At 35.9% G+C, this 25,284-nt stretch overlaps 4 protein-coding genes across 4 annotated transcripts; 1 reads left to right on the top strand and 3 right to left on the bottom strand.

The window, feature by feature from the left end:
* Positions 1-1,268: 1,268 nt before the first annotated feature.
* LOC115720495 (NPL4-like protein 2) lies at positions 1,269-4,547 on the bottom strand. The gene is made up of 2 exons (XM_030649655.2): positions 3,301-4,547; positions 1,269-1,935 (listed from the first exon to the last, which is right to left on the bottom strand). The coding sequence occupies exons 1-2, from the start codon at positions 4,282-4,284 to the stop codon at positions 1,678-1,680; spliced, it is 1,242 nt and encodes a 413-aa protein (XP_030505515.1). The 5' UTR covers positions 4,285-4,547; the 3' UTR covers positions 1,269-1,677.
* A 3,500-nt stretch (positions 4,548-8,047) lies between these two features.
* LOC115720388 (sister-chromatid cohesion protein 3) lies at positions 8,048-19,076 on the top strand. The gene is made up of 22 exons (XM_030649548.2): positions 8,048-8,318; positions 8,416-8,626; positions 9,161-9,273; positions 9,533-9,625; positions 9,758-9,921; positions 10,012-10,248; positions 10,398-10,542; positions 10,647-10,825; positions 10,951-11,087; positions 11,175-11,302; positions 11,704-11,877; positions 12,376-12,537; positions 12,631-12,831; positions 12,916-13,053; positions 13,150-13,350; positions 13,461-13,605; positions 13,819-13,925; positions 14,109-14,246; positions 14,784-15,046; positions 15,147-15,271; positions 15,554-15,823; positions 16,744-19,076. Exons 1-22 carry the CDS (start codon positions 8,274-8,276, stop codon positions 16,782-16,784), a joined length of 3,417 nt encoding a protein of 1,138 aa, XP_030505408.1. The 5' UTR covers positions 8,048-8,273; the 3' UTR covers positions 16,785-19,076.
* Positions 17,034-18,989, bottom strand: LOC115720436 (protein SLOW WALKER 1). Its single transcript, XM_030649603.2, has one exon. It carries the CDS (start codon positions 18,987-18,989, stop codon positions 17,403-17,405), a length of 1,587 nt encoding a protein of 528 aa, XP_030505463.2. The 3' UTR covers positions 17,034-17,402.
* A 577-nt stretch (positions 19,077-19,653) lies between the features above and the next one.
* LOC115699935 (pentatricopeptide repeat-containing protein At2g22410, mitochondrial) lies at positions 19,654-22,211 on the bottom strand. The gene has a single exon (XM_030627498.2). It carries the CDS (start codon positions 21,834-21,836, stop codon positions 19,818-19,820), a length of 2,019 nt encoding a protein of 672 aa, XP_030483358.2. The 5' UTR covers positions 21,837-22,211; the 3' UTR covers positions 19,654-19,817.
* Positions 22,212-25,284: the final 3,073 nt, after the last annotated feature.

Raw genomic sequence — 25,284 nt, 5'->3', positions numbered from 1 at the left:
CTTAGCCGCGAGAAGAAAGAGGTAAGGTGACAAGGGATCCCCTTGCCTAATCCCTCTAATAGGGAGGATCACAGAAGACAAATAGTTATTAATGCAAAGCTTAAAAGAAATAGTAGAAATACATCATAAAATAAGGGAAATAAGATGGCTAGGAAAATGCATAATAAAAGTCCACTCAACCTTGTCAAAAGCCTTCTCCATATCCAACTTAAGGGCAGCCCAACCAACTTTGTCACTTCTCCTATTATTAATGGCATTAATGACTTCATTAGCTAACAGGATATTATCAAAGATAACTCTATCACACAAAAAAGCACCCTGATTATGAGAGATGAGGTCGTTAAGGACAGGTTTGAGGCTATTAGCAACAGCCTTAGCTATAACCTTATAGTAGAGCATAAACTTATAGGCCTATAGTCTCTAATTTTAGAAGCATTGTTATTCTTAAAAATAAACACAAGAAATATCTCATTAATGGACAACAGGTCAGCATCATTGCTTAAAACATCTAAAGTAGCCTTACAGAGGTCAGATCCAATAACAATCTAATTTTTTTGGTAAAAATAAGAGTTTTAACCATCAGGGTCGTGGGCTTTGTCTCCTGAAAGCTGAAACAAAGCTCGCTTGACTTCGATTTGATCAAACGGCTTAGTTGAAAAATAGAAATGTTGATCACTAACACTCTTAGAAATACCCGAGAGAATAACATTAACACAATCGACATCAACATTCTAAGAAGAGAAAAGACTTGAGTAAAAACCAACAACATTATCACAAATATCCTGCAAATTATGGATAGTAAAACTATTATCCAGGGTGATGGACCTAATTAAATTATTTTTGTTCGTAGTAGAAGTTTTATTATGAAAATATTTGGTATTCTTATCCCCATTCTTAAGCCAATTAATCCTAGATCTTTACTTTCAAAACAACTATTCTTCATATAACAAATGGGTAAAAATAAATGTAACTATCATGGTTACATATTTGATGTAACCATTGAAACCTCTTCTATATATGTAAATATATATATTTTTTGTCAATACACCGTTTATTTCTTTTATTTATATAAAGAACTAAACAAATAAATTATATTTATTAATCTCATGATTAATAAATATAGATAAAATTTAAAATGCATACAAAAATTATTAATTTTTTTCTAATCTTAATTGGAATAGTCTTTTTTTTCTATCTTTCCATTTCAATATGAAATAATTTATTCTACCAAAATAATAAAAATATCAATACTTAAATATGCAACCAAATAAAAAAAATAAAATAAAAATATTCTATTTATTCCTCCAACCAAGCCACCTAGTGTTTTTTTTTTTCTTTGGAGGAAATAGGATCCACAGGGGAGATAGTTGCTTAGTATTACAGGCAAAGATAAATCAAATTGGAAAAAATTGTAATTGTTGTTAAACTATTTATTTATATTCTATAATAATCAAAACATAAGCAACAATCCTAAAATAAAAAATGCTTAAACAAACTGTATATATATATATCAGCTATGGTTATGACAAAGGCATCTAATAACTTTCAAATCCATCTTTTGGGTGATGATGAACAACATCATAAGGCAACATATTACTTCTTCAAATGAGGTAATGAGATCAAGCACATAGATATGTATGAAATCATTTTCCAAAAGGGCTTCCCAGAGTGTAGCAATTAAGCAGAAGCACTTGCCAAGGATTCAATTAGTAGCTTGTAGCCTTCGGGAACGGGGCTCTCTGTGTGCACACACTCTGCCAGAGCAGGAACATCAGCATTGAGGTCTAAGTATCTTCCCAGCAATAGCAGCAAATGAAAATCTGAAATCCGCTTAACGAATGGAAGATTCTTTGCTCGATCAAGATGATTTTTCAGTGCCCTCATTGTTACTGGGTTATTCCGGTTCTCAATGGGAAAGGTTGATGAAAGGGGGCCCTGTAATTTTCATTCGAGATCATGTGAGCAAGAGAGTACTATTATTTTGCAATATAGGCACAAAAGTTAAAGAAAGAAAAAAAAAACAGATTCTCTTCCAATTTCTATACATGTAAAATATGGTAAACAAAACAACCAGAAAGTTAATGTTAACAAATCTTTCTTTCAAAAAAAGATGGGAATTCACAAAACACATCATGCTATTAACAGAGCCATGTGAGTGGCTTGGTTGCAAATGTCAGGTGGTGTTTAAGATAACTGAAACCAATTTCTCCCATGAGCAAAGGAAAATTTCTATCATATCAAGGCAGAAGCCAAAAGCCAGAGACAAAGTTCCAGCAAGTATGGCATCCACTCATGAACAAAGGGTGGTTTTCTATCAGATGATGAAGGGGATTTTATTGATAAAACAGCGAGTGCAGAGTCTTTTCTTAAGTTAGATCACAAAGTAAACTCTTTTTAGAAATAAACAGCATCCATTAAGGTTTTAATAACTAATATAATAAACATCTTTAGTAAGACTGAATCCATACCGGTACTCCATCACAATACAAATTAAATAGAAATCAAGTAATTCAATGTTATGCTTAATCACTGGACCTGAAACTAGAACGACGCAAGATGTCAGAATTTCTAGAGAATAATGAGATAAAACATAGGATTAATCCTACTATGATCTAGTGAGCTGACAGTCATCATCCAATGGAGGAATTGGACAAATTAGATAGCAAATGAATAAGTGGATTTGTTCATACAATAGGAGGTCTCAAATTGCTAAAATGGTCAAGTATGTACTTTGTTCTAACAAAATCTAAGGTTTGAGTCCTTCTGAGTACCTATATAGCAATTGTTATAGTGTTCTGATCCCCAAATATTGTAGGACTAAGCGGAGGTCCTAGTTATTTTATTTAAGTGAAAAATTGTTCCCCTTACCGTAAAATACCCTGAACCCCACGCAACGACACAATGTCAATAATATTAGTGTCCATAACAAAGATTAACCATTTAGGCACCACCTATATGTGGACTAAGTTTCTCTCATTTTTTCAATTAATTCAATCCTTTCCAACTGGGATTCTATAGCAATAGTGGGTCATCACCACTACTCCTTATGGCTACATCTCTAGAAATTCAAAGAGAGAAATATGCAACCAGAGTTTTGAATCCTAAGGTTAATCTAAATTTCATACATTTGCAGGTTTCTACAAATCACTTCCTAAACAGACTACGTGTTAATCTCATAATCAATAAAGGAACAATAGCAAAACATTTGAAGGAATACAACACCAAGACAAGAACACTCATAAATATAAATCCCAACTATGCAAGTATGAAAAGAATAAAGAGAAAACAAGTTAAACATACCTGGTGATCAGCTATCTTGACAACCACCAAGAAGAAATCATTGTCCACCTCTTTAGTGTCCTTGACCCCAACAACAACATCTTTCTTCATCTTTGAGAGCTTGGGATCAGCATCTTCTCCAAACTCAGTCTCAAACCACTCTTCCTTGAACAACCTAATGCACACATCACTCATCTGAAAAGCCTCAAAGTGCACATCAGCAGCGCCATCCTCGTTCACTTCAAGCTTCACCACAGCGGTCACCCATTCCTTCAAGCCACTTTCGGCGTGAAACTCAGCAGCCTGAAGAACCTCCCTATTCGATAAAGTATAGTCCTTTTTATCCTGACTGATGGTTTGAGTGAAGATAAATCCAACCCTTGTCATACCCAAACCAACAGCAATTGCTTCCACTATCTTTTCCTCATCTGGGTCTCTGAAAAGCAACAAATTCTCCTCAGTTCCTTGCTGAGGCGGCTCATATATGAAATCCACCTCCACTTTCCCCTCCTCCGAAACAGTGCCGTACATAAACCCACCACGCTTAACCGCAAAAGCAAGAGCATCATTCACGTAATGCTGGAACGCGTTAGCACAATCGCGATCGAACGAGACCAATTCACAATGCGGATTCTCCTGGCGCGAGACCCTCATCTGCTTTGCGATGAGATCATCCATGGTCATCTTCCGGCCAAAAGACCCAGCTGGGTTAACAGCCGGTCCGGGAACAGTTCTCTCGCCATCGTAGGCAAGAAAAACGATCGAACCGTGAGAGAGGTTGAGGGAAGAGAGAGTGGTATTTGGGTCAGCCATGTCTACGAAGCGGGAAAGATCGTCATGGGTCTTGCACAAAAGAAGGTTCTGGTTGGTGGAGAGGGTTTGATTGTGAGAAGGGATTTGAAGCTGTGATTGGATGATGGCTTTAAGCTGAGAGACATTGATGTGAGGATTATCAATGGTGACTCGCTCAAGTCCATCTCTGCTTCGAATTCTGAGCATCACCATCTTTGAAAGGATTAATGGGTTTTGATTTTAGGAGAGTGATACGAAGTTGGGGAGTTTGAAGGAAGAGAAAGAGAAGAGTTTTGATGTGGAATTTGGAAAAGCTTGGAGAATTTATAGAAGAAAGAAGAAGAAGAAGAAGAAGAATAGGAGTAGGATTTTTGATTTCGAAGTAAAGAGTTCGTATTGGACTAGGAAGACTTGCGGTGAAGTTTAATAATATTTCTATTTTCTAAGATGGGAGGATTGGAATGAATTATCGAATATCTTTATTTCTATTTTCTATTTTTAATTACTTTATATATTATTTTTTTTTATTTTGTTTTTAAAAAAATTTATGGTTTGGATAATAAAAATAAATATTTCAATTTTTTTTTCAAGTAATAAGAATCCTCTTATCTTTATACGAAATAGTTTCTTTTTTCTTTTTTAGGGAATTTACATTATTTATCACTAAATAGTAAATATCTTCAATTAAATTTCATTCCAATAAGGAAATACCGAATGATTTTGTTCACTAAATTTGTATGCCGAATGATTTTCTACAATTACCATCTCCATTGTTAATTTATTTATTTTTGAACAATTTTAGGTTAGATGTATAACCATACTTTTATTGAAAACTTTAAAAAATTTATTTTATAAAATATATATATATTTTATTTTATTTGAGAAAAGATCATTATATTAATTTGAAACAATTACATAACAGTCATAAGTGGAGGTGGAAATCCTCCAACTAAGAACAAACCGTATCCACGGTAAGGGCAAATTTAGCCAAAACATGGGCATAAATATTAGCAGATCTAGGAACATGTGAGATCTGTGCTCGTGGGAAATTGGACACTAGTAAGTTTACATCATTTAAAATAGAATGAAATGCAGTATTATATATATGAGATGATTTCAATCCTTGTACCACCAGCAGTGCATCAGTTTCAATTAAGTCTACTGCCAAATTGAGTGAAATTAACCATTGTAAACTCTTGGCCAAACACAATGCTTCCATCTCCTCTGATTTAAAATAGCTACGAATAGGTTTTGCAAAAGCAGCAATGACAGAACCAGTAGAATCTCTCAAAACTGCACCCATACCTACAACTCCATTAGACTTGTCAAAGGCTGCATCAGTATTAAGTTTCAGTTTGCCTGATGGTGGAGCCAACCAATTTTGTGTGGCTTTCGGAGGCTGAGAAATTGAAGTTGATGGCGAGGACGAGACAGAGGCAAGGTGAGCAGATTCATCATTCTTGTTGGCAGTTTGGTAATCCCTCAAGTATGCACTAGCTATAAAATATATATTTTTAATCTTTGCTAACTTCTTTTATTTATTTTTTTTCCATCTCATATTCATAAATAATATATTTTAAATATTCATACAACAAAAATTAAAATAAAAAACTATATTAAATTTATTAGAATAAAATAAAATAAAATTATACATCATTTAAACATATATATAAAAGTAAAAGTAAAATAAAAATAATTAGCAATCTTTTGATACTTTCTGATTTTGTCTCTTAAAATATACGGCTTGTTAAAATTTTTCTATGAACTTTTACATTTACAGAAATTTAGTCTTTCTATTAGGTTATGTCTCATTATTTCGTTTAAATGCAGACGTATCTTTGTAAATTAGCAATTTTGCTTCCTAAACTTTGATAACAGCGTACCCCTCAAAATAAAAATAAGAAAAATTTAATATTTTTTGGTAAAGTTACACTCATATTTCGAGCGGTAAATAATGAGATTGGCCACATGACATGTGTACGACGAAAGGAGTAAATTAACTCAGTTAATTAAAGAGTCGAGGTATAAATAGTCTCATCGTAGTATGAAGTCCATACACATTCTTCTCGGGGTAAAGCATAAACTTGCAACATTAAGTGCAAGTCGCTTAACACATTCCTAGTATACGACTAAAGATGCTAAGCTTGTTAAGGAATTTAGGAACATTCCCGGGGTTGACATTGTTAACATTGAGAGGCTTAATTTGCTTAAGCTTATTCAAGTTCATCACCTCAAAAATACAATCAATATGTTTTCTAAAGAATATGTTACCCGAAACACACATCTAAAGGTTGGTGTATTCCCCAAGGACCATACATCAAACAATCAAGCGCTTCGATAATTGCATGATACAGAATACAAAGACCAAGTCAAATAAGGCAGTTATCTTATTTAAAATGAAAGTGGTTACATGTTATTTCCCACCTACCAGTTGAAATATATGAAACGTAGGAAATGTCCATATTTTATAACTATTATACACATTAGATAAAAAATAACTACTATCCTACTCCTATAAATAACATATCAAACACTGTACGAAGGACAACTAATTTTCCAAAATTAAGGGAAATTTTATCAATTGTATCTATAAAGAACAATAGAAATAAAGATAGACTCATCCAGTATGTAAATTTTAGCTACAAACTCACATAAAAAAAATCCTCTCATATTATAATATATTTATATAAAATATACAGTATTTACTAAACATTAATTATCAACTCCCATTCATGTTAACAAAATTTTGAGTTAACTGTTTTCATTGATAGTCTTTGATAATTAAACTCTAAAACACATCTCCCTACCCAGACACAAAAGTTTCCATTATGAATAATGCAACCCAAGACATTCTTATTGAACATGAAGAAACTATTCATCGCCTTGAAAAGGAGCCCCAGGGGCCTCAACTTGCAGGTAATTAAAATACAGAAATAGGTCCTCCTGAATGGGACTTTGAAATAACTAGTAACAAGGAAACCATTCTAGGAAGAAGGAATGGAAAGGCATATGATCCTACTATATATGTTCCTTTAATGGAATTAGAAAATTGCCAACTTCAACAAAGGTTGGCAGAATCTAACCGAAGAAATGTTGAATTGGAGCGTGAGAGTTATTGCAACACGTGCGAATGTTAATGGCAGCTTGTAGAACAAACTGAACAGACAACCACGAGGAAGGCCTTGCGGATCAAGGAATAGGAGGACACCATACGTCCCTATTGAAGAGAACAATGCAAACAACCCTGGACATCCCCAGGAACAACAACCAGGGAATACAAAGGAAGTTCTCGTCGATAGAGAAATTCCACAAAATCTAGGTGTTCAAAATCCAAGGCAAATGCAACCCGATGTTCTGAATCTGGAACCATCTCATAGGAATATGAGACCCCCACTAAAACAACAAATAATTCGACCCTCAAGTCATTGTCGACCATCGCGAGGCCCACAAAGTGCTGGCAGAAGTTATATATCCTATCTATTTGAACGATGCCAACCGAGGCAAGAAGTTAATTGTTGAAGGACAGATTCGAACACCAATATAGGTGAATCAAAGAGAAGCCATACACAAAGCCAATCCTCAAGGTCTCTTACAAGGGAGGTTTCTCTTCCAAGAGATGATAACACCCATCATGGTAATCATGGTGAGCAAACTAGCATGAGTAACTTCAAAAGTTGTTAATCAAAAAGTGCTTCGCCGATGAGGTCAATCAGTAATTACAATACTGAAGGGAAAAGACGTTGTTGACATCAAAATAAGCCTACCTTCATGAACATCTAAACTAGAGACAATTAGATTTACACGAGCAGTTAAATCTCAATGCACCTGATTTGCGTGATTAGTTAAATTGTAATGTCCCTGACTTATGCAAGCAACTAAATAATCGCACTTCAGATGAAAATGATCGTATTATCAGGAGTAGTGATGTTACTCCAGATTTTAATCATGTAATCACAATGAATTACAATTAATAAAGATGATAATTTTATTTCAAAAAAAAAAAACTAATTAAAAAAAGTTATCAAAATTTGCAAAAACAAAATAAATAATAAGTAAATAAATTAGATGACTTCGAACCGCTTTCTCCGAGACACATATTTTGGTTTGCCAAGAGTCCATTTTCACTTTCACTTGCTTTTCCTTTCTCTTTTGGCGGGAGTTTTGTTTGCGTACCTGTAATTGTGCTCAAGAATCTCTCGGTCATGGAGGAACAAGCTCCAACAATTGATCCATCAGCCAAAAGCTTCGTGAGTTCACCTATATCTCTCTCTATGTATAGATTTAGTTTATAATAGTGAAATTAGATTTGAATATGACCTAATTTGGACATTTCTGAGTACCCAGAAAAGAAATAGGGTTCAAATGCAAGAGACTGAGAACGAAGGAGAAAAGAGGAACACTGGTACTGGCGGGGAAAATAATGAAAGGGTTAGCGATGGGAGTAATCAGGCGGGTCGTGAGGGCTCGCCTAATGACTTCGAAGAGACTCGTCCCAATAGTAAGCGAAGTCGTCTTCAGGAAGGAACATCCGAACCCACTAGTCCTAACTTAATTGGTAATTTTGGCTACTACCCCTGAACCCTAGACTTCTTCACTTGAAAATTATATGTCTGGGTTTAAAAAAAATTGTTTTAGATTATAGTTCAGAGTAATTTCTTGTTACTTGCACTTAAATACACTTTCTGTGAAAGTGCGAGCAACTATTTGTTAACGAATGGTTTGATTATTTTCTTCCTTTTTTTCATTTTCATATTTAATTATTTTTTCTGGAAACTCTTTCCAGTCGCATTTTAGTGAATACAAACAACATTTTTGGGAAATTTGTGACTCAGTTTCAATTGGAATGTTAGTATGGCAATTGCTGTTATAGATATCTTTTAGCCTGCTTCACTTATTCAGTAAAAGGGTACTGCTGAATGTGGAGAGTTAAAGGAAAATTTGATCTTTGAGGTTAATTATGTTTGTAGTATAAACTTTTGACTCAGAAACATACATGAATAATTTGTATACATAAAGATACTACTCTTTGTGGGATCTGATGTGTAGATTTGACAACTATAGTTATATTATTTTATTTATTTATTGGCAGAGGTTATTAAAGGCAATGGAAAATATATTAACCAAACAGTCAAGCTTTGGGTTGAGCAATATGAAACGAATTCAAAGTCTGCAATGGTTGAACTCTTGACAATGCTGTTTGAGGTAATCTGGAAGTTCCGATAAATTACTTGAATAATTTGCAAAACGAGAGTAATTAATTTTCTTTTTAATTGCTCAGGGACAAATATAGGTTTTTACTAAACAGTTTGATAGAAAAATCTATGTAATTTTCCTTTCATAATTCATTCTTTAGTTGGAATGTCACCTGCTTGTATAAGAAAATAATGTAATTACTTATTAGTTTAGCACTTATTTATTGTGTAGTCTGATTTTATGATTGGTGATACTTATAATTCTACAGGCTTGTGGCGCCAAATATTATATAAAAGGCGAATTTCTTGATGAGATTGATGTCGATGATGTTGTTGTTGCACTGGTCGAGCTTGCTAGAAGAGTATCCTGCAATGCCTTTTTATTATTATTACTATTTGATTTCCTTTCCTTTTTACATATCTCCTCACATAATTTAATATTTTAAAACCATTGAATTTTGTACCCAAAGTTTTGCTTGACTCTTGGACCTTAGGGGGAAGTTGAAGATTACCAAAGCTCAAAAAAGAAGGAGTTTAAGAATTTCAAAAATAACCTTCAATTGTTCTGGCACACATTGGTACTCGAGAGTCAACATGGGCCTCTCTTTGATCAGGTTTTGTTCGACAAGTGCATGGATTATATAATAGCTTTGTCATGGTTAGTACTCAAACAATTGTAGTTTAAATTTGAAGCGAAACCTTTCATGTAGCTTACGCTTTGAACTTGGCCCATTTCCACACAATGCAGCACTCCTCCAAGAGTCTATCGTCAAGTTGCTTCTATTATGGGACTCCAACTCGTCACATCCTTCATAACTGTTGCTGATGTCCTCAGTGCTCAACGTGAAACAACTCGTAGGCAGTTAGATGCTGAAAAAAAGAAAAGAGCTGAGGGACCTCGTGTTGAGTCACTAAACACAAGGTTTTCAGTGACTCATGACAAGATAACAATGCTAGAGGAGATGATGCGCAAAATCTTCACTGGGTAAGATTTTCCAAATTTGGGCTTAAGGGGTTGAAGAATTAAATGTTTTGGTAAAGACCGCGATATATATATATTAAAAATTAAAATAAAATAGTGCTTTAGCTTTTTTCTTCCATGATTTTAAACTAAATCCTGCTGCTCTTTTGAAGGTTGTTTATGCACCGTTATCGAGACATGGATCCAAATATTCGAATGTCTTGCATAGAGTCTTTGGGTGTATGGATTTTGTCATACCCCTCTCTGTTCTTGCAGGATTTGTACTTAAAGTATCTTGGTTGGACACTAAATGACAAGGTGAGTTTTAAATTGCTAATGAACTGTACACTAGTTTTTTATTCATGCTTATTTGCTGCTTGACAATTCTACTTTATCATTTTTTCTTTTACTGTATCTTTAAGAATGCTGGTGTCCGAAAAGCTTCTGTCCTTGCATTGCAAAATCTGTATGAAGAGGATGATAATGTGCCAACTCTTGGTCTCTTCACTGAAAGATTTTCCAATCGGATGATTGAGCTTGCTGATGACATTGACAATACTGTAGCTGTATGTGCAATAGGTCTTGTAAAACAACTCTTAAGGTAATTTATGAGTAAATCTTTGCAAATTTATTAGTCAAGTAATAGATTAATGGTTCCCCTTGAGATTTGTTAAAACATTTTGAAGTTTGTATATTTCTTTTTGTGGGGGTGGTGGTATGGTGCAGACATCAACTTCTACCTGATGATGATTTGGGTCCATTATACGATTTGCTTATTGATGAGCCACCAGAGATCAGGCATGCCATTGGAGCATTAGTGTATGATCACTTGATTGCCCAAAAGTTTAATAGCTCCCAATCCGGTACGAAACCTAGACTATATTCTATTGACTCAATTTATCTTTCCTCTCATGTATACAGTACTTTTGTTGAAAACATTTTTTTTTCAGGTGAAGGAAGCAACACTTCAGAGGTCCATCTGGGCAGAATGTTGCAGATACTAAGAGAATTCTCTACAGATCAAATTCTAAGCAATTATGTGATTGATGATGTTTGGGAGTACATGAAGGCCATGAAGGTATTAGCTTTTAGACCAACCTATAGTACGAGGTTAGAACCCAGGAGGGAGGCTGTTGTCACACTTGACCGCTAGCAGCCTCAGGCTGAGTTCGACTGACAGATTTTGTTATTATCAAAATATATAGAAGCAATTTATTGTAAATTTAATTTTAACCTGAGTCGTAGTTGGAATAGACTTGAGTTAAAATAAACAAGATGACCCAAATTGTCAATGCATGTTTATGGTACAAGTGTAGTGAACCTTTGATGGGAGAAGATGTAATTATATAATTAATAGATTTCATCTGTTTAGAACTGGATCAACTATAGGATCCAATTAAAAATGGAAAAAGAACAACTAGTTCTTGACTTTGGAATTTGTTATTGTTTCTTAGGATGTACTTTGTGCTGTGCTTGCAGGACTGGAAATGTATTATATCTATGCTTTTGGATGAAAATCCTTTAGTTGAGCTTACTGATGAGGATGGAACTAACTTAGTACGACTTCTTAGTGCATCTGTCAAAAAGGCTGTTGGAGAGAGAATAGTACCTGCAACTGATACCCGGAAGCTGTATTACACTAAAGCTCAGAAAGTGAGTTATAACTTTTTTTCTATTTTGTGAAATTATAATTCTCAAACAGTTCGTCCATATTTTTTGGGAAGTCTTGTTGCACCATTTTTTTTTACAATAAAACTGGTAGTCCATATTGATTGTAATACATAATAGGGTTGTTAATAATGCTTTTAAAAAAATTATTTGGCGCAACTTACACTGAAGAAGCTCTGTTCAAAAGATTTTATCCACAAATTCATGTTTTATGATAATTATTCTCTAAATGTCAAATTTGCTTTTAGAAATTTGACTGAGAAAGTTTAATTTAGCTTTTATCATAAATGTGAAACTTTTGCTAGTCAGAAAGTGTATGATTCAGTCTTAAGACAAGTGGCCCCTTTCTCTTTTTCAACAAAGAAAGTGAATGATTCAGGAAGGACTTTTAGATTTTACATTTCATATTCTTTCTTTTCAAATTTTGTTGCCTTGTGTGCTGGTTTACAGGTCAACTTCTCATTATTGTAAGTCTTTATTCAGGAAATATTTGAACACAACAGAAAGGACATTACTGTTGCTATGATGAAGAACTACCCATTGCTTTTACGCAAGTTCTTGGCTGACAAGGCGAAAGTACCATCGCTAGTTGAAATTGTTTTGCATATGAATCTTGAGCTTTATTCTCTGAAAAGGCAAGAACAGGTGGGCATTGATTTCTATTTTTCTTACTAGCTCTTGATTGATTTTTTGACTGTTTTCTTTAAAGCTGGGTCTTTTGTGGTTTTGCTGTCTCAGAATTTTAAAACTGTCCTCCAGCTCATGAAAGATGCATTTTTTAAACATGGTGAGAAGGAAGCATTAAGATCTTGTGTGAAGGCTATTAACTTTTGTGCTACAGAGAGTCAAGGGGAGCTACAAGATTTTGCTCGTTCTAAATTGAAGGAAGTTGAAGATGAGATTGTTGCTAAGGTTAAAGCCGCTATAAAAGAAGTTACGGTATGCACTTTGCTTTCTTACCCCCACTAGAAGAAACTGAAAATCACTCAATGATATGAAAATGACATGTTCTTAACATTGCAGGATGGTGGTGATGAGTATTCCCTTCTTGTGAATTTGAAAAGGTTGTATGAACTTCAGCTGTCAAGGGCTGTGCCCGTTGAGAGCCTATATGAAGATATGGTGAATACTCTACAAAATTTTAGAAACTTGGATGATGAGGTATGTAAGCTGTATTTTGTGTTAAGATTACAAATTGTATCGTCCCAACTTCTTATTCTTAAATCACTAATTATTTTGGTGCTCATTCTCATTCAGGTTGTCTGTTTTCTGCTTCTTAATATGTTTATTCATTTGGCCTGGTGTCTAAAATCGATCATAAGTGGTGAGATGGTATCAGAGGCATCTTTGTCTTCCGTACTATCTAAACGTACTACTTTGTTTGACAACCTAGAGTATTTTCTTAACAGCCCTCAAATGGAGGGAGAAGTTAATAATGGTAACCTTCTGGCCAGCAGGGTAAGTATCTTCCCTTGATATTATTACATGAACTTTTATTTCTCATCTATTATAATAATTTTTGTATAATGCTTCAAATTTTCTCTAATTATGCATTATGTGTCCCCAAGGTTTGTACCATACTTGCAGAATTGTGGTTTATGTTCAGAATGACTAATTTTTCCTCAACAAAGCTGGAAAGGTTAGGATATTGTCCAGATGAGGCAATTCTCCAAAAGTTTTGGAAACTTTGTGAGCAACAACTTAATATTTCAGGTACTTATTGAGTATGTTATTTGCCTACTCTATGTTTTACTTCCTCCATTGTACTTCAAAATTGGCCAATTTCTTCTGAAAGTGGATTGTAAAACTTCAGAACTTTCTGTTCTGTCTTTTCCACTTTGAGTTAACTCAGAAAACATGCTTTGCTATATTAAGTCGTTTGGTTCTGCCCTTTAAGAACTCTTGGATATCTTAATATTTTCACAGATGAGACAGAAGATGATGAGGTTAACAAAGAGTATGCTGAGGACACAAACAGATGCTGTGTTATGATTGCTGCTGCGAAGTTGGTTGCTAGTAAATCGGTTTCTAAGGTGAATCTACACTATTATATATTGAAGTATGAGAAACTTCCTTTCACGATGTGAAAAGGAGTTGGGGGGATAATGTTAGATATATATCACTAGTGGTTTCTATTTGAGCAAATGTTATTTTAAAAAGTAAATTTATACTGCTCTGTTGCTTGATGTTATATAATTGGCATTCATTTAATGCAGGAGTATCTTGGTTCAGAAATAATTTCTCATTTTGTTATGCATGGGGCAAGTATCATGGAGATTGTTAAGCATCTGATCACTGTTCTTAAAAAGAATAATGATGGTATTCCAGAAATATTTTTGGAAGCGTTGAAAAAGGTAGATTTCTTACCCTAGAGGATAGTGCAACATTTAAATCTGTGGTTTGCTCCCGAAATGTCTGAGGTTCAAGTTTCTCATGGGTACCTACATAGCAATCATTATTGTTCTCTGCTCAAATATTTAGGGTTAGTTTAGTAAAAAGAATAGATTTTTGAATATTGATCCAATTTGAGAAATAATTGCTAATTTGTGGTCCAATAAATCTTATTATTATTGGTATATTAGAGTATTGAGAATGATCCTTGTAAGTGTTTGTGTTATATCTCATATCTAGACCCACTGTGGGGGATGTAGATGCTTATATGTTGAATTGAAGAAATTTTTGCATTGAATCTGCTTTTTTTCTGTTGCTGGATTTATTTTTCTAAACAATGCTTATTTTTATCTGAAAAGAGGTCACAAGTTTCTTTGTCGTCTTGCCATGTGTCATCATCAGATGTGAATAGTATTTTGTTTAGGGCATCAATACATTATTATTGTGAATATATGGCATAACTGTTAACTCTTTTTTTTTTCCTAATTTATTTAAAAAAGGCATATCTTCGCTATATGGTCGAACTTTACAGAAGTGACAAATCTTTAGCAGAAAAGTATTTGCAAGAATGTAAAGAGCTTGCTTCCCGTCTTTCTGGGACATTTGTTGGTGCTGCTCGAAACAAACATAGATTAGAAATTTTGAAAATTGTCAAGGATGGCATTGAACATGCTTTTATAGATGCTCCAAAGCAAGTTGGTTTTCTGGAAGCTGCTGTACTTCCCTTTGTATCTAAACTTCCTACACCTGACATCCTAGAGATGTAAGAATTTCTCTATAAGTGGTATAATCTTTTAAATGCTTTGAGAATTATACTTTGAGTATGTGACATTTCTATCTGTTTTGTTTCTTTACATATTTAGCATGAGAGATGTTGAAAAACGAACTGAGAATGTACAGATGGATCTTTATCCCAGTGGTTGGAAGGACTATGATACATTCATGAAAAGTTTACATGAAAAGTATGCAAAGCCTGAAGTTATCCAAGGTATTTTCAACTTGGTTCTCTCATCATGTGTAGAGCTTACTACTGTTCTTGCTTATTAAGTTTTAAGTTAGTCTAGTTTGTCACCCCTTGCTCCCCTCTCCATTTTTTACTGTACTGCCTTTGGCCTAAGATTACGACTGAATTAGTTCCTTTGATTTCTCCAGTACCACTAAATACTGATTTCTTTCATTAGCTTTTATTTGTGCTATTGGTTTCAATACTTATTTTCCCCCCTTGCTCAATATCTTGTATTTTGTCCAACCCAATGATGGATTTCTGCAGATGAAAAAGAAGGGGGTTTTGTGAAGCGTAGGGGTCGTCCACGTAAACAGCAGAATGTACAGGGGAAGAAACTTTTTGATGAACATAGTGCAAGTGAAGAAGAGGACTCAATCAGCAATTCTGACCACGAAAATGCTCAAGATGAAGAAGACGAAGAGGAAAATATCCCTTTAATAAATTCTATTAGGTCATCCAAGTTGAGGTCATTGAAAGCTTCAAAAAATGCAAGCAAGAGCCAGACAAGGACATCAGACTCTGCCAGAGCTAAAGGTAATTTATTATCTGCTTCTTGAATATCTGGTAGCGGTAGGAATCTACTATTCTTTGCTATGTTTGACGTGAATGGCATTTTCTTCGGTGTAAGGTATTCACTAATATGTAGCTATATGGAAATGACCTGCATGTACCCAGTTTTAGGTTTCGCCCAGCTTCCAGTTTCTACTTTTTAAAATTGAATGATTTTGCTGTATATCAGAATGGTGAAGACCATAAATTATAATATTTTAAAAAAATAATAAATTGTAATTTTCCTTATGATTCATTCTAGTGTATAGTTTAACAGTGAAATGTGAATGACTATAATCTACGAACATTAGGATTTGTGGCATCCTTGTTAATGAACTTAATTTTTAATCAGTTAGGCGGATGTTAGTTTTTTTTTTTTTGAAAAGAGAAAAGACCCACTTATCTAGAGTCCTTCCCATTATTTATTAATAAATTACAATTAGCATCGAACAAAAGTCCTTAGACAGGATCATACTAGGAAGCTTATAAGAATGTTTTCCATTCTCTGCATAAGTCTAAAAAGGACAAATGGAATTATTATTCTCTCCTTAAAAAGTTAAAATGAATAATGATCTTATTAATTCTTTCTAACTGTTCAGGAATTATGGTACATTTTAAATTTAAATTGGGTTAATACCATATCCATGCAATTTCTTTTTCTTTTTCCAGCATTTTTACTATGATGACATTTACACCCATGAATATATACAGGAACAGGTTTATTAAAATTTTTTTTTTGTTATTTTTACTTTAACAAGTTTTCAGAGTAATCTATACCTACGAAGTTGTTAGATATAATGTAATTAATTTCTTTATTTATATTTTGGTGGTACATTTGATTGATTTACCATTATTCCTTTTATACCATATCATTGTCTGATGCTGAAATATTTGTGTTCTTGCAGAATTCTTAAATTTCTCCCCAGATGGAACGTTTAAACCGTAGCTTGAAGACTGAAGAACGTAATGAAAAGCGATTCTGTAGATTTTAATGGGAATGGAGTTTGAGAATTTTTGGGGTGAATAGCTTGTATATACATTTCTTGTTTTCGCTTGTAGATTAATTTGTTATTTCAAGGGCCTAGCCCGAGTATTCTAATATTACTATTTGTTAAAGATTGCCTTCTCACATATAATGTTATAATTGTTCTTGTTAAAATTGAATGTACAATACTAATTTAAAAGACTTGCCAAATTTAACACAGTTTTTCTTCATTTATTAGAATTGAAATTACACTCGTTATTTTGCTTATGAACAACGCAAATTACAAGTCTTCTTGTCAAAAGAAATTCTAGTAGTAACTATTCAATTCATGGATTAAATTAACTAAACATACAGATGTATAATATTTCTCGGTTGTTAACAGGATTAAGAAAAGTAAAAGAACCAAAAGCCAATATCCCTATCCATACGAGAACAATTACCAAAGAAGATATAAAGTTTGCATGAGTTAAACCCATTAAACAAAATTGTTGAAATTCCCTTGTGAAATGGGTGAAAGAAAACTGACCGAAAAAGAATGCAGCAAGTAAAAAAGAGCAACAACCCATGGAATCAAAATTTTCATCTTCTTCCAGCAAGCCTTAATAGAGGAGAAATAATACCCTGTATTTCTAGCAAAGAATGTTGTATTCGAATCTCCTCTTCCACAGAACGTTTGAGGTTTCTAATATGACCCTTTAAAGTCACAGAGGCTTTAATGTCCTCAACTCTCAGCTCAAGAACCTTCTTAGTCAACCCCATTAACAATGCTGAGTAAGATGGTACAGTCGAATACTTATGCAAAAACATCAACAGAGATCCAAGCTCATCTGTATCCAAATTCATAACACATTTTAACAACTTCTTTCTAGACACCAATTCCTCCATTACTGCCACAACATTACCTGGATGCTTACCACCCAATACAGATACCAAAGCTTCTTTATGCCTGAACTTCTTCAATAGCTTATCATGTTTTCCTAACTTAACTTTCTTTGGCCTCATAACCAAGTAATCTCCCTCTGCTGGCTTCTCTCCTTGCCCTCTATGGAAGTATCTGACATAAGAAGACTTCAACGCCCTTACCTCAGGTTCTTCCACCGTTCCAAAACCCATGAAACCACCCAAATCTTTCTTCTCTTCAGCCTCCTCCTTGGTCTTTCTCTTCCCGGCGTAGATTATCCCGTTCGATGTTCCAATAACCCTCGTTGAACTATCAGGTGAAAATGCCACGGACATTAGTGGGGCTGGAAACCTCATTGAATGAGTAACCTTCATCTTGGCATAATCAAAAACCTTCATATACCCATCAAGACCAACACTCATGATTCTATACTGCTGAGACTCCTCTCCACTATCTTTACCCATTTTTCCCACAGAAAGAGAAGTCACTGTCTTGTTGTGACTTTCCATCGAACACAGCATCTTCCCACCTCCAATTATATCCCAAATCTTCACGGAATTTCCGCCTGCGGTCGCCACTAACCCACCGGAAGGTAAGAATATAACGTCTTCCACTGGATATCCGTGATTTATACTGATCGCCGATTTTGAATCGGCTACTCTCACGTCCCAAAGTTTGACGGTGTGGTCGTATGAGCCTGTGACGAACATCTCCGAGTTCACAGGCGAGCAATCGCCGCACCTTACGTAGTCCTTGTGGCCTCGCATTTCAGAAATTGGGGTTTCTCCGGCAACATCCCAGTACTTAACGAGAGCGTCGTCACCGCCCGATACAAGGTGGAGCTTATCGGCGAATGGGTATTGAACGAATCGAACTGGGCGAGAGTGTGAGCGAAGCTTACGAAGCGGAGTTCTCCCCTTGATGTCAAAGACTTGGACGAGACCCGAAAGATCAGAGGCGGCGATGAGGAGACCATCGCAGCGAAACGAGGCTGACGTGACGACATCAGAGAAGGAGGTAATCGTGGTGGTGGTAGAGAAGGTTTGAGAGCTGAAGATGGTGAGAGAGGCGGAGTGGGTAGCGGCGAAAGGGCGAGAGGGAGTGTTTGAGAAGGTGAGGGATGTAATGGAGGAGATTAGGTTTGGGATTTGTTGAGACTTAAAGGAAGACCAGTACTTGGATTCCGGAGTCTGTTTCTGGGTTCTGGGCTTAGGTTTAAGCTTGGGTTTTACAGGGAAGGTTTTGGAGAGTTGATGTTCCGCCATTGAAGTTGGTAAGAGTTGTGATTGAGAAAGAAAGAGAAGAGAGGCTCTGTGGTTTTAGTCCTTACTAGGGTTTTGGACTTTTGACGCAAAGGGTTGTTGATGTTAAAACTAAAATAAGGGAAAGGCGCGTAATTAAAATAATAATAATAATAAAAATAATCCTATCAATAAATAAATAAAGCTAATTAAGAATTTTTCTTCTCCAATTTTAACATGTACCAAATCATGTTCTCTAAATTCTTTTTTGTGTTAAAAATTTTCATTGAACTATTGAGTTTGTTAGATTTAAAGAATTTTGTCTAATTTTAATAAAAAAAATTTAAAATAAATGAAAGTTCATGAAACATGATTTAGTACATATCAAAGTTTAGTTTTAAGGGCATAATTTGGTAGATATCAAAGTTTGGGAGCATGGTTTAGTACGTAAACATAAACAATCACCGAAACAGTAAAATTGAATGAAATTAGACAAAAATCCTTAAATCTAACAATCTCAATAGTTCAGAGGAAATTTTTAACGGCCAAAAAATTCAGTAGACATAATTTGGTACACATCAAAATTCGAAGAAAAAAAATTTTAATAAGCCAATAAATAAATTATTAATAATATAAGACTTTTGTCTGAGGAGAGTTTGAAGTACTAAAGCTGCCTCTTTCTTTTCAATTTTCCTAATTTGCTGAAAACAAAATTGGAAGAACATTTCAACAAAAAAAAGATGAATAAAATAGTTAGCTTAGCTCATCAAAAACCTAAGAGTGAATGAAAAAGAATCAGTGCCTACTGCCTATCCAATTTAGTCCCAAGTCTTTTACTCTTGCGAGGAATCATCATTCTATATGCATAAACATGTTTAAAGGTATGTATTTCTCCAAATTAGAGAGCAAAAATACATTATTTATTACTTTATAAATCTCTTTGGACTGAGGGTGTGAATCATCCCCAGCCAAAAATTCATGGAATTCTCCCTCTATTTCTATCAAGCTACGACCTGGACTCTTCTTGACACCCACCTCTCTCATCATGCTCCTAACCATCCTCACATCAACCCATTTTTTGTTATTAGCTAAAGTATTAGCCAGCAATACATAGATACCACTGTCTTGGGGATCCATTTCTAAAAGCTTCTGAGCTGAAAGCTTAGCCAGCTCAACATTTCCATGCATCCTACAAGCATTAAGAAGAGCACCCCAAGCTGATTCACTTGGTAACATTGGCATATTTCTGATCAAATCATAAGCTTGGTCCAACAGTCCAATTCGACCAAGTAAATCTATCAGGCAAGCATAATGCTCTTCTCTGGGCTCTAATTTATAATCCCTTAACATGCTTTTGAAGTGCTCTCTACCTTCAGAGACTAATCCACCATGGCTACAGGCTGACAAGACAGCTACGAAAGTGATTGAGTCGGGTTCGAATCCTGCATTTTTCATTTGCTCAAAGAGGATAAGAGCTTGCTTGGCATAACCATGTGAAGCATATCCTGCAATCATAGTATTCCAAGAAACCAAATTTTTTAGTGGCATTTCATTAAAGAGACTTGCAGCTGTATAAATACTCCCACTTTTGGCATACATGTCTATAAGTGCATTACTTAATATGACACTTTGCTGAACCCCTTTAGGGTTGATGCAACAACGGTGAATCCACTGGCCCAAATCCAGGCAACCCAATTGGCCACATGCAGAGAGAACACACACTAAAGTATTCTCTATTGGAAACAAACCTGCTTTCATCATGTCTTGAAACAATATCAGAGCTTCCTTTGGTTGATTATTTTGAGAATAACCTGCAATCATTGCTGTCCAGGATATCACATTCTTTTCCGGCATGCAGTTGAAGAAGCTTCTTGCAGAATCTAAATCTCCCCATTTAGCATACCCATTAACCATGCTAGTCCACGAAAACACATCCTTGGTTTTCATATTATCAAAAATCTTCTTTGCTTCTATCAAGAGACCAAATTTCACAAACATATCCAACGTTGCATTGAGCAAATTAAGGCTGCAATTTACGTTCTGCATCGTAATATAATCATAGATATGCTTTCCCATAAGAATATCCCCTTTACTACTGCAAACAGAGAGCATTGCAATCATAGTAACCTCATTCGGTTTAACATTACTTAACAGCATTGACTCAAATACCTGCTTAGCCTCATCCAGGCAATCATGGGCTGCGTACCCATCAATCATCGTAGTCCAAGTAACGACATCCCTCACAGAGCTTTCATCAAACACTTTGCGAGCAGCTAATAAACAACCACGATCGGCATAATAATGTATAAGTCCATTTCGTACCAGCAAATCCATATCAAACCCCATCTTCCAAATCTTACAATGGACCAAGTTTCCCTCTGAAATTCCCGGAAAATTCCCACACGCCTTAAGCACCCAAACAAAGCTAAGCCCGTCCATTTCGATGCCTTCCCGGACCATCTGCCCGAAGAACGAAAACCCCATTTCAGGAAATTGAGCTTTCAAATAGCCTCTAATCATTGTATTCCACATATAAGTATTGGGTTTCTCAATCTGGGTAAAGAAAGCGTGCGCGTAGCGAATGTCGCCTGAATCAGCGAGAGCACAGAAAGCCAATACCCGGCTAGCCGGAAAAGTGTCGGTAATGAGACCAGTGAGAGTCATTTGAGCTTGAATTTGCTTCATCTGGAGCATGGTGGAGCAAGACTCCATGAGTAATAAAGTTGGGTTGGTAATGATGAGAGTGGTCTTTGGTTTCCATTTACGTTGATATGTGGAGGTTGAGGAAGTGAGAGAGCGGGAAAGAGGTTGATATCCGATGGGTAATGATAGTGGTAGTAGAGTTGGATGGCATTTCATAAGGCGTTTCATGAGAAGAAGGTGAAGACGGGTACATTACATACATACTCAAAGAAGGCCTGTTGAGCTTGAAGCTCGCTCGTTCGTTGGTTTAGCTCACCAAAGCTCAAACAGACAGTTCAGAGAGAGAGAGAGAGAGTACTCCTTTCCTTTGGTCCAAACATGGATCTCAAAATCTCTCCCTGTGCTTTCTTCATTTAATTGAAACTAATAATAATACAAACAATCTTTCAAAAAAAATAAATAAATAATAATACAAACAAAACTATGTCTCACTAGTTTGTGTGTGTGTGAACTCTGAATAGCAGAGTTCAGATCGAAACAGAGAGAAGGAAAAAGGGAGCAGAGGAAGATGGATGGAGAAGATGAAGTGAATGAATGAAAGAGAAGCTCAATCAGAGATTGGCTTAGTCATTACATTATATAGGAGCTTGAGTACAATGTACAACTTAGGAAAAATCATAACGGATATTTAACAGACCTAACCAACTAAATAACCAACTTTGTAACTAACTTCTAACAACCTTTATAACCGGTTTCTCAAGTGACACTGGTCTAAACCAAGTGTCAACTTGTCATACAAAAATTGGAAAGATGTTGTTGGAAGTGGTTTAGTAAAGAGGTCTGCTAGTTGGTATTCGGAGGCAACATATCGAACATCAAGTTGTTGGGCAATGACTCGATCTCGGACAAAGTGAATGTCGACTTCAATGTGCTTTGTTCGAGCATGAAAGACCGGGTTTGAAGCCAAGGATCCTGCCCCCATATTGTCACACCAGAGAATGGGGCATTGAGGTAGAGAGATACGTAATTCGGTGAGAAGGGACTGCAGCCATATGAGTTCAGATGTGGCCAAGACTAAAGCTCGATATTCGGATTCTGTACTTGAGCGAGCAACAACGGTTTGCTTTTTCGAACACCAGCTGATCAAATTTCCTCCTAGAAATATACAGTAGCCAGAAGTGGATTTTCGGTCATCATGACACTCGACCCAATCTGCATCCGTGAAGCCTTGGAGATAAAAAACTGTTGCTGGTTTGAAGAGTAATCCAGCATCTGTTGTTCCAGCGAGGTATCTCAGTACTCTCTTGCAAGCAGCCCAATGTTCTGAGGTTGGGGACTGCATATATTGGCTCAATCGATTGACAGCAAAGGCTATGTCAGGCCGTGTCATGGTGAGGTATTGGAGAGCACCTATGACACTCCTATAAACTGTTGGATTGGTCATAGAAGTTCCTGATGCAGCAGTGAGTTTAGTAGTGGCACACATGGGGGTTGGTTGGGGCTTGGAATCAAGGAGTTGAGTCTTGGAGAGAAGGTCTCGGGTGTATTTTTGTTGTGTTAAATGGATTGCAGTAGCTGTTCTTTTGACTTCGAATCCAAGGAAGTATTGCACAGGGCCAAGGTCTTTGAGAGCAAATGCTTTGTTGAGATCAGTGATTAAACCTTGGATATGTGAGGGATCAGCTCCTGTGATAAGAATGTCATCAACGTAGACTAAGATGAGTATCAATTTACCATTTATGGTGGTGAAGAAGAGGCTGGAATCGGCTTTGTTGTTCTTGTAACCCCAATGAATTAATTTGTCTTTGAGAGTGTCAAACCAAGCCCGAGGGGTTTGTTTTAAACCATAGATTGCTTTGTGCAATTTACATACATGGTTTGGATACTCGGTGCTAACAAATCCTTGAGGTTGAGCCATGTATACATCCTCTTGAAGATCTCCATTTAGAAAGGCATTGTTGATGTCTATTTGCTGAATTTCCCAACCATAAGTGACAGCCATAGTGAACATAATGCGTATAGTGCATGGCTTGATAACGGGGCTGTAAGTTTCAAAGAAATCAATCCCTGGTGTTTGTTGAAAACCTTTGGCAACCAATCTTGCCTTGAGTCTCTCCACAGAACCATCAGCATTATATTTTATTCGGTACACCCATTTGTTTTGAATCACAACCATGTCACTTGTACGAGGCACCAAAGTCCATGTTTTCTTTCTTTTTAAAGCACCAATTTCATTCCCCATTGCAGCATTCCATTTTGGATTAGCAAGGACAGCCTTGTGTGTAGTAGGTTCTTGGTCTTGGGTAGTGTAGGCAGCAAAGGTTTTTGGTTTAAAAATTCCCATTTTGGACCTGGTGACCATAGGGTGTTGGTTGTGAGTGTGAGCAGGTAAAATATTTTTTGGTGTGGGAATATTGCTACTGGTTTGGGGACTGGCCGAGAGAGGTGGGTTGCTGGTGTGATCTGTGATGTTGGGAGAGTGCAGTGGGGTTGGAGATTGAGGTGTAGGGTTTGTAGGAGGAATTAGAGGTGATGGAATAGGTGTATGAGTAGGGACACGAAAACTATTGCTGTCAATGGCTGGGTGAGTTGTGTTATTGCTGCTGGGAGCAGAAAATAAGATGTTGTAAGGAAATTCTTCCTCATTGAAGGTAACACTTCTTGAAACATAAACACGGCCAGAAGGGTGTAAGCATCTATATCCTTTAGAGGAGATGCTATACCCAATGAAAAGACACTTTGATGATCTAAAGGCAACTTTATGTTGTTCATATGGTCTTAGTAAAGGGAAGCAAGGACAACCAAACACCTTGAGCATGTTATAATCAGGTTTTTGATGAAAAAGCTTCTCATAAGGGGAGATGTAATTGAGAATGGGTGTGGGAAGCCTATTAATGAGATAGGAGGCAAAAGCAAAAGTTTCCCACCAAAAATGTAAAGGCATATCAGCTTGAGAAAGGAGAGTTAAGCCCATTTCAACTACATGTCTATGCTTTCTTTCTATTCTTCCTTGTTGTTGGTGAGTATGGGGACAAGAATTTCTTTGGACAATGCTTAAAGATCGAAAAAGAGCATATAGGGGTTCAAATTCTTTGCCAAGATCAGATTGGATGCTTTTTATTTTAGTTTGAAAGAATCTTTCAACAAATTGATTGAAGTGAAGGAATAGGCCATGCACTTCAGATTTAGCTTTCATAGGAAATATCCAAACAAACTTAGTAAAATCATCCATGAAACTGACATAGTATTTGAAACCATCATTGGAAGAATAGAAGGAGGGTCCCCACACATCAGTTAGAATCAACTCGAAAGGTTGAGTTGTTTTATTTTCTGTTCTTTTAAAGCTGAATTGGTGAAGCTTACCAATTTAACAAGCATCACAAAAATCAAAAAGTTTACATTTTTCATTAGGTACAACAGTAGATAAAATTTTGCTCAAAATAGGGAAAGAGGGATGCCCAAGCCGACAATGCCAAATGTTGGCAGTCTTGGATTTGTTGTAGACAGGATTACTGGTAGTGGTGTGGTTATAAGCACCTGGTTTGGTGACTGCAGAGGACTGTTGAGGGCTTGAAAATTTGGAAGAGGAGACTTGAAGTTTGTAGAGGCCTTCACTGAGATGGCCCTGAAGAAGAACTTGCTTGGTTCTCTTGTCCTTAATGAGACAACAAGAATC

This window comes from Cannabis sativa, chromosome X (genome assembly GCF_029168945.1).
Source record: "Cannabis sativa cultivar Pink pepper isolate KNU-18-1 chromosome X, ASM2916894v1, whole genome shotgun sequence".
Classification (NCBI taxonomy): Eukaryota; Viridiplantae; Streptophyta; class Magnoliopsida; order Rosales; family Cannabaceae; genus Cannabis; species Cannabis sativa.
The sequence above is the reverse complement of the archived record's forward strand: the minus strand, read 5'-3'. Positions and strand labels throughout refer to the sequence as shown.

What these genes read in the sequence shown, in the direction of transcription:
- LOC115720436 (XM_030649603.2), bottom strand. Translation starts at nt 18,989, where the DNA reads ATGGCGGAACATCAACTCTCCAAAACCTTCCCTGTAAAACCCAAGCTT.
- LOC115699935 (XM_030627498.2), bottom strand. Translation starts at nt 21,836, where the DNA reads ATGAAACGCCTTATGAAATGCCATCCAACTCTACTACCACTATCATTA.
- LOC115720495 (XM_030649655.2), bottom strand. Translation starts at nt 4,284, where the DNA reads ATGGTGATGCTCAGAATTCGAAGCAGAGATGGACTTGAGCGAGTCACC. An exon ending in TCAAGATAGCTGATCACCAG is followed by an intron (nt 1,936 to 3,300) that starts GTATGTTTAACT and finishes TGAAAATTACAG; the next exon opens with GGCCCCCTTTCATCAACCTT.
- LOC115720388 (XM_030649548.2), top strand. Translation starts at nt 8,274, where the DNA reads ATGGAGGAACAAGCTCCAACAATTGATCCATCAGCCAAAAGCTTC. An exon ending in CACTAGTCCTAACTTAATTG is followed by an intron (nt 8,627 to 9,160) that starts GTAATTTTGGCT and finishes ATTTATTGGCAG; the next exon opens with AGGTTATTAAAGGCAATGGA. An exon ending in AAAGCCTGAAGTTATCCAAG is followed by an intron (nt 15,272 to 15,553) that starts GTATTTTCAACT and finishes GGATTTCTGCAG; the next exon opens with ATGAAAAAGAAGGGGGTTTT.